Source organism: Littorina saxatilis, linkage group LG17, assembly GCF_037325665.1.
Source record: "Littorina saxatilis isolate snail1 linkage group LG17, US_GU_Lsax_2.0, whole genome shotgun sequence".
Classification (NCBI taxonomy): domain Eukaryota; kingdom Metazoa; phylum Mollusca; class Gastropoda; order Littorinimorpha; family Littorinidae; genus Littorina; species Littorina saxatilis.
Window position 1 is genome coordinate 2132728 of NC_090261.1, and position 19960 is coordinate 2152687.

The 19960-nt window shown below is 43.4% G+C and overlaps 1 protein-coding gene across 4 annotated transcripts in view; it reads right to left on the reverse strand.

Annotated features, from left to right (window-relative positions):
- Window positions 1-9392: 9392 nt before the first annotated feature.
- LOC138952080 (lysosomal cobalamin transporter ABCD4-like) overlaps window positions 9393-19960 on the reverse strand; it is a 47077-nt gene continuing 36509 nt past the window's right edge. For all 4 annotated transcript variants that reach the window (XM_070323667.1, XM_070323666.1, XM_070323665.1 and 1 more), the window contains 6 exons: window positions 15790-15900; window positions 14047-14138; window positions 13761-13797; window positions 12680-12773; window positions 11665-11741; window positions 9393-10499 (listed from right to left, as the gene is read on the reverse strand). In XM_070323667.1, the coding sequence (XP_070179768.1) occupies window positions 10201-10499; window positions 11665-11741; window positions 12680-12773; window positions 13761-13797; window positions 14047-14138; window positions 15790-15900 (710 nt within the window). In that variant the 3' untranslated portion in view covers window positions 9393-10200. The remainder of the gene's footprint in view (window positions 10500-11664; window positions 11742-12679; window positions 12774-13760; window positions 13798-14046; window positions 14139-15789; window positions 15901-19960) is intronic.

Genomic DNA, 19960 nt, shown 5'->3' on the forward strand with positions numbered 1-19960 from the left:
CATGCCGGCACATCAAAGGCGCAAGGAGATGGTTGCCAGAGAACCATATGCCAACATCACCATTGACGATGTAACGCTAGACCCATCACCGTTGGCGTAGGGCGGGATGGTTCCGTAAACCATATGTCAACTCTCATTTGAGGACAATTCCGTTGTGCTACTGGCGGTGTTAGCTCCCCTTAACGGCAATTCCGTTGTGCTACTGGCGGTGTTAGCTCCCCTTAACGGCAACAACGTGCATCATTGTTTTTTCCTCCACCTGAGTCCACAGACAATTCATACTGACAATCTTTAATCATTAGCCAGAAAGTGTCCGCAGCGCTCTATCTGGCCGACAATGCGAAAGACTATCTCCGATTATTTGCAAGATGCTGCGACAACACAAATCCCGGTAACAACGCTAAAGTTGCGTCTAATGAAGCTCGTATTCCTATTGTAACAGTATTCCATTACCCAAAGTAGAAAATTAAACACAAAAATAATGACTAGCCCTCCAATCGTCACAAATTCAAGCGACCTTTTCGACTTGTCTGGCTTCGAGTTACACGATTTAAGATATGTTTGTCTGCGATGCTCAGAACAAATTTCATCTTCAATGCATTTCTTTTTAACTTCCTGGGAAGAAGCGTGGAGTTTGAAACGCTGACACCAAAACAATGGGCTTCCTCTTTTACACCCTTTTTTCCACAACAATGAAGAAAGCTTTCTTTGTTGCACATCTTGAAAGGCCAACGGTACCTTTCTTTAAAACCATCAGCACACGTTTCTTGCAAAGTTATTTTTTTCCATGACTGACTTGAACCCTTCAAAAGAAGAAACCTTCAGTCAAATTTAATTACGATGGTAAAGTATCTCCACAGCTCGTAAAGTTCGCGCAGCCTTTATGTGAAAGACTCGAGTCGTTGCAGATTTGGCCATCGACTTTTACAATTCAAAGGAGGCCTAACATTACCTCTGAGAAAATGTTGATCAGCAAGTGCTAACTTTCTACACAGAACGTGGTTAGTTCCAACTAATTGCACTTTTTTATCGACAAGAAATGTTGAAAGCTGCACTTTTTAGTATACTGCAAGGGACACAGTCTGTTTCCTTTCATACAAAACTGACAGCCGTTCTCATTACAACTTAGTTCTTGTATTTGCGCATTTCTGCCTCGTCCGTTTTGAAAGCGACAACAATGCTGAGACAAGAAAATTTGCTGATTCAAATCAGCAGGTTCCCAGACGTTCCTTCATGTAATTTTTAGGTGAATGGTCAAAGTGGTTTCTTGCACACACTCAGTCATCTTACACAACAATGCAACACATGGATAGGATTAATGGAATGACATGTATTTGTCAACAACGAATCATGGGATAGAAAACTACAAAATGTGAAAGAAAGTACATGGTGACAAGGCTACACACAATAGTGGAAAATTGTTTAGGGGGTATATAATGTTACAAATAGCACAACAGTATAAAAAGGGGTTCAAAATAACAGACAAACAGAAAAAAAGTGTTTTGCATGTGTTGACTTTCACGGCCATATTTTGACAAAAACGTACACAAATTTTAAAAATAAATCCAAGCCATACCAGACTCTTTCAACTATTTCTGTTTGTTTTCCTGCTTTCTAGAATGCTTGGTGAATATGATGACGCATTGTCATTGTGAATTTCCTGTAGAATTTTTTTTCCCGCATCACATAATTTATATACATGACAAAATACGTTATGAACGAAAACTCAAAAATACCAAACGAAAAATCCCAAAATAAAAATATGAATAAAGGTAACCTAAAGCCAATGCGTCATCATTATCAACATGATCTCCTGCAAGTGTGTGCCAAATTTCAGCACTGTACTATGCACCATTCCTGAAATATTTGCCTTCAAAGAGTACCATTCTAGCGGAATTTTTACTTTCGAGAAAAACCAAGACAAACACGAAAAATAATTCAAGCTTCACAGTACCTTCCTTTATGGCCAAAATGTGCACACTTTACAATACTATGAGCTGCTCAGTTCATCCCAGGGCCATAGGTCTGTCCTTCTCTCTCCTGTTGCACTGTCCTGGATTTGCTGGCCCTCTTCTTGTCTTTTCGGGACCGCTTCCTCTCCGGCTGGGCCGCCAGTTCAGCTTGGTCACACCGCCTTCGGTCCTGCCTCACCTGGTAGTCCTTCAGGCCCTCAGCTGGTGGAACACCCAACTGCTTCATCACATGGGAGAGGTGGGAACATCCCTGATTGAAATGGGACACAGCTGAGGCAACAGCTGCATTCACCCGACTGGCGCCCACATGCACAGTTTTGGGGCAGCGCGCCCAGATCTGTCCGTTGACGCATTCGTTGGCATTCTGCGTTCTGCCATGCTTGATTCTGGCCATGAGACCAACGTCTGACATCCTGTCATAGATGGGTTTGACTGCTCTGGCCACATCAGCTGACAGTGGAGTCCCCACATTGTCCTTGTGTGGTGGCGGCTCCTGTCCAGTTGCCACGGCCTTCTGAAAGAAGCACGAGGAGTCGGCGCCTACTGGACATTGCTGGTGCTGAGGGTTGTCGTCTGTGGATGAGCAGTGCAAAAAAGATGCCCAGATGGCCTCCTTCATCTTGTCAGGTTTGCCCAAGTTCTTCATGATGGTATTCCTGTAGTAGGACTGCAGAATGGTGCAAGCGTTTGCAGTCAGGGCGCCACGATGACGTCCACCAAGCTTCTCCTCCTTTGCCTTCTTTCTCAGCGCCGTCCCCATTCTTTTGTCGCAGTGGTTGACACACTCCAGCTTTTCAACCGGATAGAGGTTGGCATCAACCACTGCCTTGAAGGCCACAGAGTCACCATCTGAAAGCATTCTGGTATAACGCATGTTGTTTCTGCGCACTGACCTTCCCCACAAACGAAGGGCGGCTTCCTTCTCCATTCCTTTCGAAGAGCCTTCATAGTTGGTTTCACAACTAGGCTTGTGGTCTCTCCTCCATTCAGCTCTCTCCACTCCAGTCCCCACATCAATGACGATGCCAACCCCATAGTTTGAGGTAAAACCTCGCTTGTCAGTGCCAGGTTCCGAATCAAAACTGGCCAGCTCATTCACAGAGAGAACAAGGAACTTAGTCGATAAATATCGACAGGGGGCCGACAAATGGTTTAAATGGGAAATGTGTGTATATGGGTGTGGGTTTGAAACAAACAAACAAACCAACCCATGTGAACCCCGGGCCGCAGGCCTTCGATGTAGTGATTGAAAAAAAAGGATGTTCTCAAATGGTTCAATTCTCATTTGGTCTGATTCTCAAATGGTACCGGTATACTCCCCCCCCCCCCCCCTGGCCGCAGGCCTAGGAGTAAAATTTTTATAGACACTGACCTTCTTCCCAGGGGTCATTGACCCAGTTTTAGCTATGAGAGGTGGTTCGCCCAGAGGCTGTAGAGTATACTGGGGCGGTCTCTTTGATGTCTTGAGAGGAAACTTGGCCAGGGTAGTACATGCACCAGAACTGGTGGACACCAAGGACAAACATGAAATCGAAGCAGTTTGCTTTCAGAGAGAACGGTCGTCAGCAACTCAAACTTCTCTGTTTTCTTTTTTTTTTTAAATCTGACTTTCTTTGTGGCCCCCTGACTCCGCCCCCTCCCTCTGTAAGGACCCTCCTCCACAAGGACCGATTTTTGTCAACATTTTAAAGGTCGCTAGAGAGGGGTTCCACTGTATGACCTAACCGCTACTGGCAGACGGCCTCAATCTTCACGCGCAAAGACGAGATTAATAGGTGCTCGGTTTTGGTATTTTGAATTACATTACATTAAACCTTTGTTGGGTTTCATGGTCATGGCAACAGCCATAATAATATTACATGATGTATAATATCATATTTCAGCATATGTGAATTACATGTCATCATACTAAACTGTCATACATTTTTATTCCTACATTATTCTGATTGATCACAACCAAACCTACTATCATTGGACACATCCAAATGCAAGCGTCTGTTCTTGACAATTTCTCTCTGATCTAAATATAAAATCAGTGCAATTTCCTGGGTCGGGCTTTGCCACAGACACTCACGGTTTGGCCTGTAGGTAAAATGTACAATGTATTTTCTGATTTGTGCACAAAAGCTTTTTTTCTTTTTTCTTTTTTTTAACATAACAATGTTTAATGTCACTGTATGTTTAAAAGACCATGGTCATATTTGTAAAAAAAATGTTAAATTAGAAAATAAATAACATTTTGGTTCATGATTTTTCCTACACCTGTGCTAAAAATAAGAAATAAAAATGTCGGGTATATAAGTCACTCAAATACAGTTAGGTATGAATGGCTCGGTTTGAGTTTGTTGCAGTTGACCCTGCACAATGCGACATATCATGTTTTTGTTGAACAATTTTGACGTCACCCCTCCCATAGGGTGACGTATTTCACAACTTCCTGTGTTACACAAACTCTGTGATGACCAATTTTGACGTCACCCCTCCCATAGGGTGACGGATTTCACAACTTTCTACAGATGAACAATTTTGACGTCACCCCTCCCATAGGGTGACGGATGTCACAACTTCCTGTGTACACAAACTGATGACGTATTTCACAACAAAATGGCGCTGCCCATGGTCAACCTCGAAACTATCCGTATAGAATGGGGGCGTCCTCGCCCCCATAATGACAGCGGGAAAGGGGAGAGAATGCTGAATCCAACGGTATGTGTCATGTCGGAACGGGGTTGGGAGAATTTGGCGTAACTAACAGTCAAACAAATGCATTTTTGGCATTTCAACGCACAATGAAAATAAATTCTTGACACAGTTGGTTTTGAAACACCTTTATTTTGCATAAAATAAGTGTTTTATGTGAAAAACATCGGTTGAACCTGAATGAGAAAGGATTATTTGGTATAAATATGTCAAAATCTCAAAACTGACCAATTGAACACACAACACGATTTTTGACTTCAGACGTGTGTAGCCCCTGGCTAATTATTATTGCAATAAATGTAAATACTGATTGTTGCTAATAACATAAACGAATGATTTACGAAATTACTATTCTAGCAAAAGTAAATACATGTGTCATTCAGTGGGCGATCACTGAGTGGTATGGGAATACAATCGTAGCTGCCTTGATCATGCTGTAACACTGTGTCGTCTGCTTTACTCTGTGTTTGTTGTATCGTCTGCTCCAGTCTGCACACTAAGCGCTTACCGTAGCGGCCTAACAACACCGGAAGCTAGATGGTTTGCGGATGTCGCTCTACCGTGTTTTTTGTCATATTTTTAGCGTGTGAGATCTGAGATAGTTTTTTTTGGTATTATATAACCTATTATAGTGTAATTTTGCATCATGCACTAACAGTTTCAAGAAATAATGAAAAACAAATTGAAATACATTGCTGCAAACAACTAAGTTTGCCGAAAATTAGTTCCGGAATGTCACCGTTCACACAGGCAAATGCCTCCGCATAACCCAGACCTCTGGGTCTGGGAATAAGTTATACATGTAGTCCCATTTACGATCAATTTGTGAATATTTTCTGTCTTGTTTTTCAGTGCTGTTGGTGCCTACTTGCCGAGTGGCTATCTGGGGTCATATTCTAAATGAAATATAGAAAGTTATATATCAAATGAAAGGAAAATGAATAAGCTTTTCATATTTGCAAAGAGAATTGTGCTATCTTTAAAGGTAAAAATTTTATGGGGGTGACAACATGATTTTTGTTGAAATTTGTACGCCCATTTTTTGGAACACGTGACAAACACAAAGAAGAAATTTTTTTTGTGTTCAGTTTATTTTAGATATGCTGCTAACTAGTCTGTTTGGGCATTCATTTTACATAACATAGCAAAGTTTTATAGAGTTTTGCTGATAAACAAAAAAGTTATTGTCACCTGAATACCCCCACCCAAATTTCAAAGTTGGACGTTTCATGCCTAAGGCCCCCCCCAAAAAAATATTCTGTTTACGGTATCCTGACTGACCCTATTTTTTCGCGCGACCCTAGACTTTTGTTTGGCATTTGGTAAAAAATAAAAAAAAAATTGAAAAAAAAAAATTTGAAAAAAAAAATAAAAAGGGGCTTTGTTTTTTGGCAAAATAACTTAAAAATATGTTTTGGGGAAATAAAAAAAAATTTAAAAAAAGTCCCGACCTACCGACCCTATTTTTTTTGCCTATGTTACCGTTAACAGACTTTTTTTTTTTTTTGCCTAATAATGCATTTCTATAACTAACTTATAACAAAAACCCAGCTTGTTTCAGTCATAAAGTGTGTCTTAAATATGAGTTTATCCACTGTCCGACCCATCCAATGTAAAAAAAAAAAAATTATAATTAGATAATTGGTCAGTGGAAAACTACAGGGGGGGGCATCGTAAGCTTGCTTACGATGGGCAAGGGAGCGAACTGGTAAGAGTTAAACGATCAATAGGTGAAAGTTCTTGTTTGGTTTTGTCAACAAGTCAAAGTTGTATAAAAGTAACTTCTCGTTTTTCGGCTCTTTCTTGTTCTGCAGTCATTGAAGCAAACTACAGAAACACAAATTGCCTCAAAAAAGGAGTTCTAACATTAATTTGATTCCATTCCGACAAATTAAAAAAAAAAACGTGAGCAGGACCAAAGCTGATTTATAAAATACAGTATCATCATAACACAAGTTTAATGTTCTAATTGTGAACGGTGTCCAATATTTGTACACTGAGAAATGCCAGCCAGATAACACTGTCAACTATCTTTGGTGTCTCAAACAAAGTGTGTAAGTTACAGACAAGTAAACAGTTACACTCATCAGGAATGTGGTTTTGGATTTTACACTGGCATTTATTTTCTTTGCGATCATTGTAATTGATCTAAATACACTTCTTCTTGCTGAATGAAATGACTTCTTTTCAATTTGTTTTCCGCAAAGCGACGCTTCACACAAAAGGTATGAAAAGGACTGTACTTTTTATTGTAACGGCTGGGGTTTTTTTTTTACAACTTGACAATACAGCATTTTAAAGATTTTAGACAATAGCACTTTGACAATTTTAAGGATTCACAGAGACAGCCCTTTCCACGAAGATATAAAAGGTAGGTATAAAAACTGAATGATTTTCTGAATTGCACACTTGTTTCAGAAATCCTGTTAGCAAATTGTAATAACCACAGTATGAATCGAATACATTATTGAAAGCCCAACTTCAAGGCATAGTAGCAAATCTGAACAGCTGCATCAAAGTAAAATAAGGCAGACACAACCTGCTCTCCAAGCTACAATAATCCAGCAAGAAGGGTTGCACCAGTGAAAGTAGACATTCATCAATCACTTGGACCATCACCAAACTCACACACACAAACAGTAAGGATAACAGGCACGTCACAGGCACAGACAACACTCATATTGCAAAGTAATACACACACAAACAGTAAGGATAACAGGCACGTCACAGGCACAGACAACACTCATATTGCAAAGTAATACACACACAAACAGTAAGGATAACAGGCACGTCACAGGCACAGACAACACTCATATTGCAAAGTAATACACACACAAACAGTAAGGATAACAGGCACGTCACAGGCACAGACAACACTCATATTGCAAAGTAATACACACACAAACAGTAAGGATAACAGGCACGTCACAGGCACAGACAACACTCATATTGCAAAGTAATACACACACAAACAGTAAGGATAACAGGCACGTCACAGGCACAGACAACACTCATATTGCAAAGTAATACACACACAAACAGTAAGGATAACAGGCACGTCACAGGCACAGACAACACTCATATTGCAAAGTAATACACACACAAACAGTAAGGATAACAGGCACGTCACAGGCACAGACAACACTCATATTGCAAAGTAATACACACACAAACAGTAAGGATAACAGGCACGTCACAGGCACAGACAACACTCATATTGCAAACTAATACACACACAAACAGTAAGGATAACAGGCACGTCACAGGCACAGACAACACTCATATTGCAAAGTAATACACACACAAACAGTAAGGATAACAGGCACGTCACAGGCACAGACAACACTCATATTGCAAAGTAATACACACACAAACAGTAAGGATAACAGGCACGTCACAGGCACAGACAACACTCATATTGCAAAGTAATACACACACAAACAGTAAGGATAACAGGCACGTCACAGGCACAGACAACACTCATATTGCAAAGTAATACACACACAAACAGTAAGGATAACAGGCACGTCACAGGCACAGACAACACTCATATTGCAAACTAATACACACACAAACAGTAAGGATAACAGGCACGTCACAGGCACAGACAACACTCATATTGCAAACTAATACACACACAAACAGTAAGGATAACAGGTATGTCACAGGCACAGACAACACTCATATTGCAAACTAATACAGACAGAACCCGTTGTCAAGACAGCCAAACAGAGAGAAAAACAAGCTGCGTAAGGCGAAATTACTACATTTAGTCAAGCTGTCAAACACACGGAATAAAACTGAACGCACTGTATTTTTTAACCAAGACAGTACAGCTTCGTCAATCCCTGCGTGAAGGAAATCGCTCACCTTCCACGTGCAAAACGTAGTGATATTGACACGCCAGATTAGCGCGGTGGCGTATTGTGCTAAGCAGGAAAGCGCGCTTTTCTGTATTCTTGTTAACTTTCTGAGCTTGTTTTGAATACAGCCTATCATATCTATATGTTTTTGGAATCAGGAAATGATAAAGAATAAGATGAAATCCTTTTTGGATCGATTTCTTAAATTTTAATCGTAAGACTAATTAATCTATTTTCGTTAATTATGATCACATTTTAAGAGTAAACATGACATATGTATATATTTTTAGATTCAGAATGTGATGAAGAATACGATGCAATCAATTTTAAATCTGTTTGCGAAAAATCGATTCTAATGACAACTTTAATGAGCAAACTCATTAATTACATTTTAAGCCTCCAAGCTGAAATGCAATACCAAAGTCCGGGCTTCGTCGAAGATTACTTGACCAAAATTTCAACCAATTTGGTTGAAAAATGAGAGCGTGACAGTGCCGCCTCAACTTTCACGAAAAGCCGGATATGACGTCATCAAAGACATTTATCAAAAAAATGAAAAAACAATCTGGAGATACCATACTCAGGATCTCTCATGTCAAGTTTCATGAAGATCGGTCCAGTAGTTTAGTCTGAATCGCTCTACACACACACACAGACAGACAGACACACACACATACACCACGACCCTCGTCTCGATTCCCCCCTCTATGTTAAAACATTTAGTCAAAACTTGACTAAATGTAAAAAACCACCAAATACAAACAAACCAAAACCAAAACCAACCAACCACAACCACAACCACTTTGATGGATTATCATAAAAGAGTACAAAAAGTCACAAACAGACAAGAGATCATTCTTTTTTATTTTTAATTCCAAACAGCAGTAAAGCAGTGTGCAGACTACATGCTTAAGGCACTGGAATGGCACCAGTTTGCCATGCTACAGAAACAGCAAGCCATGGACATGGAATAAATGCATCAGGTTCACAGTTAAAAAAACACAATATGTACTGGTTTCACACGTGCCTTGTGTCAACACTCTTTCAGGAGACAAGTCTTTGAGGGTGATACAAATTTGACACGAAAACAACATCTCACAACTCACAAACAAGTGGTCCTCAACACATAATAAATGGCTTTATACATGGTAAACAATGTGGCCAGCTTTGGTCATCTAAATGCAGTATATACCCTGGCTTTCAGCATTGTAAAGAATGATTGCAACGTGTAGAGTCATCAACATATACTGTGTATTTTAACACAGGTAGGGACTGCTGTAACTGAAACTGACATTGCACTGTCTGGAATACTGTCTTTCACATCATATGTATGAACACAGGACATAATAATCTCTGGCACATTTTGAACACAAAACAAATATGTCTCAAAATTGCACACACACAAGCGTGCAAACACACATGCGGGCACACACAAACAACACACACACAAACAATACACACATACACACACATACACATTTCTCACAATACAGTAAAGAGACATAGTGCTTGCTGCCGCGCGAGCCCGAGAACAATTTCCCTCTTTCTCTTTGCTGCGCTGGCCGCAAAATCCCTCCGCGTGGAGGTGTTCCCAGACAGGTGTATAATAACAATAATGGATAAAAACCTCTCTCAATGCAAGTATTTTCAATAATTACCTTGGTCTAACTTTCACTGTGGGAGGCTTGCACCCCACTGAGCTGAACATGTTGACTGTCCAACCCTGCCCCCTCGCTGACCACACCTCCATCCCCTCCACCACTACCACTGTCACCATGGTCACCAGAGTGTGTGGGTGTTAACGTCCAGCTCCCCGTGCCGTCAAAGTGGAGCATCATGTGATGGAACTGGCGGATGCTGTCGCGATGGCCGACGCTGAGCAGCGTGATGTGCATGCCAGTACAGGTGTTGTACAGCAAAGACTCCATCTCCTGGCTCACCTGGCTGGTGGCCTCATCCAGCACTGATCACACACACAACCAGCTACACTCAAGACAGACCTTGTAAAGCCTCACATTGAGAATGTTTGGGAATTTTCAGTGTAGCAAATGGTGTTTAAGTGTAGCATTGTCTAAAATGTGTTCGCACATCCGCATTTATGCTAGTTCATGCAAGAGTATTCATTTCTAATAACTTTGTTAAAGGTGGTCGTCTACATTTTTGCTTTTTTTCAATAATCTTATGGTTAAATTTCGCTAAAAAGTTATGTCAGATGATGAATGAACCATGGGGAAAAAAGTTATAGAAAAAAAAATATATGTAAAAAAAGATGTTATTTTTGGGTAGCGTGACTCACGCTTCCAATATTTTGTTTTCTGTTTGCTGAGAACATGTGCTTTGCCTAAAAATACTGACCAATCAAATTCATGTCACTATGCAGCAACAGTTTGACACTGGAGCGCTGTCCACGCTTTTTTTTTTAAACGCACGAAATGCACGGGATTTGAGAGGAGTTTTGCGCTTGGCATTTTCCAAATAAGGATATCCTACTATGAGTACTACGCTGTAATACTACAATGAATTTTCAAACGGCTACACTGGCTTCGTCTTTCCTGATCGAAAGGGGGTGTATTGTTGATATTTGTAGATAATAGACTCTGTATTTTCATGGTCAAATGGCGATTTCGGTATAAAAATGTAGACAAGGACCTTTAAGATAGCACTTAGCAGAAACATAATTATGCCCATTAGAGAGTGTCTGCAGCACCACTCTTCAGGGGGGTGGGGGGTGGGGGGTGGGGGTGGGGGTCTGTACTGTCAACACACAGCTATGTTGAATACCACAGTGACACTGGAAAGCACAACTACACCAGGCTCTGCAATGTACGCCCCACAGCGTGAGCGGATACTGGACATGTACAGATAGATTTGCATGAAGTGTATGCATGAAGCGCCTTGTAAACGCCACGAGCTTCCCTTTGGGAAGGTGTGCGCGTATAAATAATCATTATTATTATTATTATTTGCTGGGCACAGATTGTTTTTAAACAATAATTACACACTCTTAAGCGGTCACCTTCAAAACGTGGACGCGGACACCCATTTTCACTAGTCTCCAGTTGTGTACCCTGTGCATGAGGTGTGCCTGTGTGCACGTGACTACCCAGGATGAAAGCATGGTGACTTACTTGCGAAACGAGGCTTGTGGAAGAAGAGTCGGACAAAGGACAACCTCTGCATCTCACCCGGAGACAGCTCATCATACCTGGTCAATACAACACGGTAAGCTGACTTTCAATGGTGAAAACAACCCTTACCGAAATCTAGTATACCACAAATGTGCTACATGTAGCGCATAATTAGTACACTGTTGGTACGTATGTGGTATGTGCTAGAAATGTGCCAATGGTTGTCCCTGGCACATTTGTAGTATACTTTGGTACGTTTAGTACATTTATATCATAGACTTAGCACAAAATTAGTATACCAATAATGTGCTAAAAACCGTAGGGGTACCCGCAAACCCCATTAAAGTGTTCAGCTTTAATAGTACAATGAGATAATAAATCTATCAAAATTAACAGTGCAGTACCTGAACAAAGTTTTAGTACCTGAGCAAGCAAACTTGACCAAAATTGTCAAGTGGTACGGACTTATTCTTAGTGCTACATGTACTGGTACCATATTTGTTGAATATAAACCTTCCCTTGAGACCACCTCTCGAAAGTGACCAACTGCCCATGACAATCCCAGGAGTTTTCTTTTACTTAATTCACCTTTCCACACCAACCACCTGTCTATAACACCCTCTTTTTGGCGGTCCGCTTGGTACGTGTAATAGACAGGTCCGTTTGGTACGTGTAATAGACAGGTTTGATTGTACTGTATACTCAAAATAAGTTTTCTTCCCATGGCAAAACTTGACACTGAAATTGTATATGGATTGACAGGTAGGCTTGCAGACTTTAACAAATAAGATGGAGTGTAAAAGGCAGAAAGAAAGTAAGGCAGAGAATAGGACCTAGCAGTAGTATCATGGGCTGAGGTGCAAGAGAAAGCTACCACCCTAACCAGAGCCCGCTGCAGGGTCGGATTGGTTCAAACTCAAGTTGGTGTGTGATTTCAACCAATCCGGCTCCGCAGCTGGCTCCCATCGGGGTGGTAACTTTCCTGTGCACCTCAGCTATGGTGTGCACTATTTACCAGTTCCAGTCCAGGTCCACGTCCAGTCCCCCCAGTCTCTCCAGCAGCTGGTCCAGACCCACCAGGGACAAGTACTCGTGCATCTTGTCGTCATCTGGTGTAGCGTCATACATTGGTCAGTGACAACACCATAACTTGTGTAGTGTCATACATTGGTTATTGACAACACCATAACTTGTGTTTTGTACCATGCATTTTGTCGTCATCTGGTATAGCGTCATACATTGTTTAGTGACTATAGTGTAACTTGTGTTTTCTGAACAAGAGTCAAGACTCGGCTCTGAGTCAGTTTTCAGTTTGCATCTATTTCAACTGAAGTGTTACAACTGAAGGCACATGCAGTACAAAATATAATTTGTTTGTTTGTTTTGTTACATATTAATATTCTCTACATATTGACTGAATCAAATATCGAAGGTATTAACAAGAGAGGACACTAAGCTCCCCATTGGTGTCAACCCACCCAATCTTCCACCCAATCTTCCACCCAACCTTCCACCCAATCTTCCACCCAACCTTCTACCCAATCTTCCACCCAATCTTCCACCCAATTTTCCACCCAACCTTCCACCCAACCTTCCACCCAATCTTCCACTCAATCTTCCACCCAACCTTCCACCCAATCTTCCACCCAACCGACCAAGTATCTATCTTTTGTCACATCATTTGGGATAAGGATGAGGAAAGCAAGCAGCCACACAGTACGGTGCTACCACTTTTGTTCTTTTTTTTCCCTGCATGCGTGTATTCATGTTTCCATGGCCTGAGACTTTCGCTGTCAACTTGGGTTCTTTATCGTGCACAGGGGGTTGTTAGGACACCAAGGAGAGTCTGCACAAAGTTGACTCTGGGAAATAAATCCCTCGCCGAACGTGGGGATCTAAACCCACACCGATAGCGACAACTGGTTTTGAAGCCGGCGTCGCTACAGAACGAGCTATTTATAATTGGGCCTGTGATCTGACAATATCATTTGTGTGCAAGTTTGATCGACGAGAAGAAGAAGATAAGTGGGCCTGTGAGAGATAAGTGCTCTCGTTAATGCTCAGACCTAAACTTGAGAATGAAGGAAATGCCTTACCGGGCACAACTTCAGCCTCTGTGCATGGGAACAGAATCTGAAATCAAAACAAAGGACATAAGTTGTCTGATACAGCTGCGTATGTTTTGGTTCACCTTATATTCATAATCATGTAATCATTGGCAAGTATGGTGAAAATGCATGTACAATTATCCTGTCAAAGGACCCCCGACAATTTTTTTACCCTATAAAATTCACCGTTCCGTTGCAACCACTTGTATATTATATCGTCCCTCGAGTGTTTGTTTAAGACAGGTTTGAATGTAGAAGTAAGAGTTGGTCTCACCTGATCTCGTAAGGAGCCATTAGTGAGGTAAGGTTTCTGTGGCAGGTAGAGTACTCCTGATGGTCCCTGTGCCACCAGCTTGTTGACACGACCTGCAGACAACAAGACATCCATCAATCAACTTGCAACATGACTTACCTCAATCTACTTCGGTGCAACATGACTTACTTCAATCTACTTCGGTGCAACATGACTTACGTCAATCTACTTCGGTGCAACATGACTTACGTCAATCTACTTTGGTGCAACATGACTTACCTCAATCTACTTCGGTGCAACATGACTTACGTCAATCTACTTCGGTGCAACATGACTTACGTCAATCTACTTCGGTGCAACATGACTTACCTCAATCTACTTCGGTGCAACATGACTTACGTCAATCTACTTCGGTGCATCATGACTTACTTCAATCTACTTCGGTGCAACATGACTTACGTCAATCTACTTTGGTGCAACATGACTTACTTCCATCTACTTCGGTGCAACATGACTTACTTCCATCTACTTCGGTGCAACATGACTTACGTCAATCTACTTTGGTGCAACATGACTTACCTCAATCTACTTCGGTGCAACATGACTTACGTCAATCTACTTCGGTGCAACATGACTTACGTCAATCTACTTCGGTGCAACATGACTTACCTCAATCTACTTCGGTGCAACATGACTTACCTCAATCTACTTCGGTGCAACATGACTTACGTCAATCTACTTCGGTGCAACATGACTTACGTCAATCTACTTTGGTGCAACATGACTTACCTCAATCTACTTCGGTGCAACATGACTTACGTCAATCTACTTCGGTGCAACATGACTTACGTCCATCTACTTCGGTGCAACATGACTTACCTCAATCTACTTCGGTGCAACATGACTTACGTCAATCTACTTCGGTGCAACATGACTTACATCAATCTACTTCGGTGCAACATGACTTACGTCAATCTACTTCGGTGCAACATGACTTACGTCAAACTACTTCGGTGCAACATGACTTACGTCAATCTACTTCGGTGCATCATGACTTACGTCAATCTACTTCGGTGCAACATGACTTACGTCAATCTACTTTGGTGCAACATGACTTACCTCAATCTACTTCGGTGCAACATGACTTACGTCAATCTACTTCGGTGCAACATGACTTACGTCAAACTACTTCGGTGCAACATGACTTACGTCAATCTACTTCGGTGCATCATGACTTACGTCAATCTACTTCGGTGCAACATGACTTACCTCAATCTACTTCGGTGCAACATGACTTACGTCAATCTACTTTGGTGCAACATGACTTACATCAATCTACTTCGGTGCAACATGACTTACCTCAATCTACTTCGGTGCAACATGACTTACGTCAATCTACTTCGGTGCAACATGACTTACGTCAATCTACTTCGGTGCAACATGACTTACGTCAATCTACTTCTGTGCAACATTTTTGTATCATGTAACTCAACACTTCAGCTTGAATGCACACAATGCTCTAGTGATAAAAAAGATGTTTTTGTTCACCAGAGTATATCACAGATGACCTTTCCTGAACTCTGTCAACGGCCCTCAACACAACAGCCTGGAGACGGGTTTCTGCCCCTTCTGCCCTCACGTCCCCCTGACGATTGTCACAGTCAGGGGACTGATGATGAAGATTTATATCTCATCAGTAATGGCAGTTGGCAGGCAATACTCACAGGCCCACCCAACACACAGCCAAGCAGTCTGGGTACGTACCCTTGCTAGGCCTCCACAAGCCTGAGATGACACGCAGCAGGGAAGTTTTGCCACACCCGCTGTCCCCTGTCACCAGCACGTTCACCCCGGTCTGCAGCTGCACTGACAAGTCTGAAACAACAACAAAGATGGTACAAGGTCATGACCTCCAACATCTCCTGTCGGTACCAGTCAATGGGAGGTGTTTTTTGTAGGATTTAAATTTTTTGTTGTTTTGATTTAAGTTGTGTTAGGTCACATAAGCCTCTGGGAAATTCAGTCCACTGTGTCTGAAAGCATTGATCATGCTCACAGGCACAGAAAGCTGACTCAGGGAGGTACAAATAACCTCAATTTTTCTAAGGACTGAATCCAGAATTAGCAATGGACTGATGGCCAAGTAAAATATATGCCAATGAGTACCATGGAATCCCCTTTTTAAGACCCCCCATCTTAAGACTCCCTCTCTTCTAAGACCCTGATTTCTAAAAATTCTGTTCACAATCACTGCAAATTTACCCCCATTTTAAGACCTTATTTTCTCTGATTTAAAAGAGGGGTTCCAGTGTAGCGAGCAACAACTCTACAGTCACTGAGAGACAGATGGACACCAAGGAGAGAAAGTTGAACACCAAGGAGAGACAGATGGACACCAAGGAGAGACAGATGAACACCAAGGAGAGACAGATGGACACCAAGGAGAGACAGATGGACACCAAGGAGAGACAGATGGACACCAAGGAGAGACAGATGGACACCAAGGAGAGACAGATGGACACCAAGGAGAGACAGATGGACACCAAGGAGAGACAGATGGACACCAAGGAGAGACAGATGGACACCAAGGAGAGACAGATGGACACCAAGGAGAGACAAGGAGAGACAGATGGACACCAAGGAGAGACAAGGAGAGACAGATGGACACCAAGGAGAGACAAGGAGAGACAGATGGACACCAAGGAGAGACAAGGAGAGACAGATGGACACCAAGGAGAGACAAGGAGAGACAGATGGACACCAAGGAGAGACAAGGAGAGACAGATGGACACCAAGGAGAGACAAGGAGAGACAGATGGACACCAAGGAGAGACAAGGAGAGACAGATGGACACCAAGGAGAGAAAGTTGAACACCAAGGAGAGACAGATGGACACCAAGGAGAGACAGATGAACACCAAGGAGAGACAGATGGACACCAAGGAGAGACAGATGGACACCAAGGAGAGACAGATGGACACCAAGGAGAGACAGATGGACACCAAGGAGAGACAGATGGACACCAAGAAGAGACAGATGGACACCAAGGAGAGACAGATGGACACCAAGGAGAGACAGATGGACACCAAGGAGAGACAGATGGACACCAAGGAGAGACAGATGGACACCAAGGAGAGACAAGGAGAGACAGATGGACACCAAGGAGAGACAAGGAGAGACAGATGGACACCAAGGAGAGACAAGGAGAGACAGATGGACACCAAGGAGAGACAAGGAGAGACAGATGGACACCAAGGAGAGACAAGGAGAGACAGATGGACACCAAGGAGAGACAAGGAGAGACAGATGGACACCAAGGAGAGACAAGGAGAGACAGATGGACACCAAGGAGAGACAAGGAGAGACAGATGGACACCAAGGAGAGACAAGGAGAGACAGATGGACACCAAGGAGAGACAAGGAGAGACAGATGGACACCAAGGAGAGACAGATGGACACCAAGGAGAGACAAGGAGAGACAGATGGACACCAAGGAGAGACAGATGGACACCAAGGAGAGACAAGGAGAGACAGATGGACACCAAGGAGAGACAGATGGACACCAAGGAGAGACAAGGAGAGACAGATGGACACCAAGGAGAGACAGATGGACACCAAGGAGAGACAGATGGACACCAAGGAGAGACAGATGGACACCAAGGAGAGACAGATGGACACCAAGGAGAGACAGATGGACACCAAGGAGAGACAGATGGACACCAAGGAGAGACAGATGGACACCAAGGAGAGACAGATGGACACCAAGGAGAGACAGATGGACACCAAGGAGAGCCAGATGGACACCAAGGAGAGACAGATGGACACCAAGGAGAGACAGATGGACACCAAGGAGAGACAGATGGACACCAAGGAGAGACAAGGAGAGACAGATGGACACCAAGGAGAGACAAGGAGAGACAGATGGACACCAAGGAGAGACAGATGGACACCAAGGAGAGACAAGGAGAGACAGATGGACACCAAGGAGAGACAGATTGACACCAAGGAGAGACAGATGGACACCAAGGAGAGACAAGGAGAGACAGATGGACACCAAAGAGAGACAGATAGACACCAAGGAGAGACAGATGGACACCAAGGAGAGACAAGGAGAGACAGATGGACACCAAGGAGAGACAGATGAACACCAAGGAGAGACAGATGGACACCAAGGAGAGACAGATGGACACCAAGGAGAGACAAGGAGAGACAGATGGACACCAAGGAGAGACAGATGGACACCAAGGAGAGACAGATGGACACCAAGGAGAGACAAGGAGAGACAGATGGACACCAAGGAGAGACAGATGGACACCAAGGAGAGACAAGGAGAGACAGATGGACACCAAGGAGAGACAGATGAACACCAAGGAGAGACAGATGGACACCAAGGAGAGACAGATGGACACCAAGGAGAGACAGATGGACACCAAGGAGAGACAGATGGACACCAAGGAGAGACAAGGAGAGACAGATGGACACCAAGGAGAGACAGATGGACACCAAGGAGAGACAGATGGACACCAAGGAGAGACAGATGGACACCAAGGAGAGACAAGGAGAGACAGATGGACACCAAGGAGAGACAGATGGACACCAAGGAGAGACAGATGGACACCAAGGAGAGACAGATGAACACCAAGGAGAGACAGATGGACACCAAGGAGAGACAAGGGGAGACAGATGAACACCAAGGAGAGACAGATGGACACCAAGGAGAGACAGATGGACACCAAGGAGAGACAGATGGACACCAAGGAGAGACAAGGAGAGACAGATGGACACCAAGGAGAGACAAGGAGAGACAGATGAACACCAAGGAGAGACAGATGGACACCAAGGAGAGACAGATGGACACAAAGGAGAGACAAGGAGAGACAGATGGACACCAAGGAGAGACAGATGGACACCAAGGAGAGACAGATGGACACCAAGGAGAGACAGATGGACACCAAGGGGAGACAGATGGACACCAAGGAGAGACAAGGAGAGACAGATGGACACCAAGGAGAGACAAGGAGAGACAGATGGACACCAAGGAGAGACAGATGGACACCAAGGAGAGACAGATGGACACCAAGGAGAGACAGATGGACACCAAGGAGAGACAAGGAGAGACAGATGGACACCAAGGAGAGACAGATGGACACCAAGGAGAGACAAGGAGAGACAGATGGACACAAAGGAGAGACAGATGGACACCAAGGAGAGACAGATGGACACCAAGGAGAGACAAGGAGAGACAGATGGACACCAAGGAGAGACAAGGAGAGACAGATGGACACCAAGGAGAGACAGATGGACACCAAGGAGAGACAGATGGACACCAAGGAGAGACAGATGGACACAAAGGAGAGACAGATGGACACCAAGGAGAGACAAGGAGAGACAGATGGACACCAAGGAGAGACAAGGAGAGACAGATGGACACCAAGGAGAGACAAGGAGAGACAGATGGACACCAAGGAGAGACAGATGGACACCAAGGAGAGACAGATGGACACCAAGGAGAGACAGATGGACACCAAGGAGAGACAGATGGACACAAAGGAGAGACAGATGGACACCAAGGAGAGACAAGGAGAGACAGAGGGACACCAAGGAGAGACAGATGGACACCAAGGAGAGACAAGGAGAGACAGATGGACACCAAGGAGAGACAAGGAGAGACAGATGGACACCAAGGAGAGACAGATGGACACCAAGGAGAGACAGATGGACACCAAGGAGAGACAGATGGACACCAAGGAGAGACAGATGGACACCAAGAGACAGATGGACACCAAGGAGAGACAGATGGACACCAAGGAGAGACAGATGGACACCAAGGAGAGACAAGGAGAGACAGATGGACACCAAGGAGAGACAAGGAGAGACAGATGGACACCAAGGAGAGACAAGGAGAGACAGATGGACACCAAGGAGAGACAGATGGA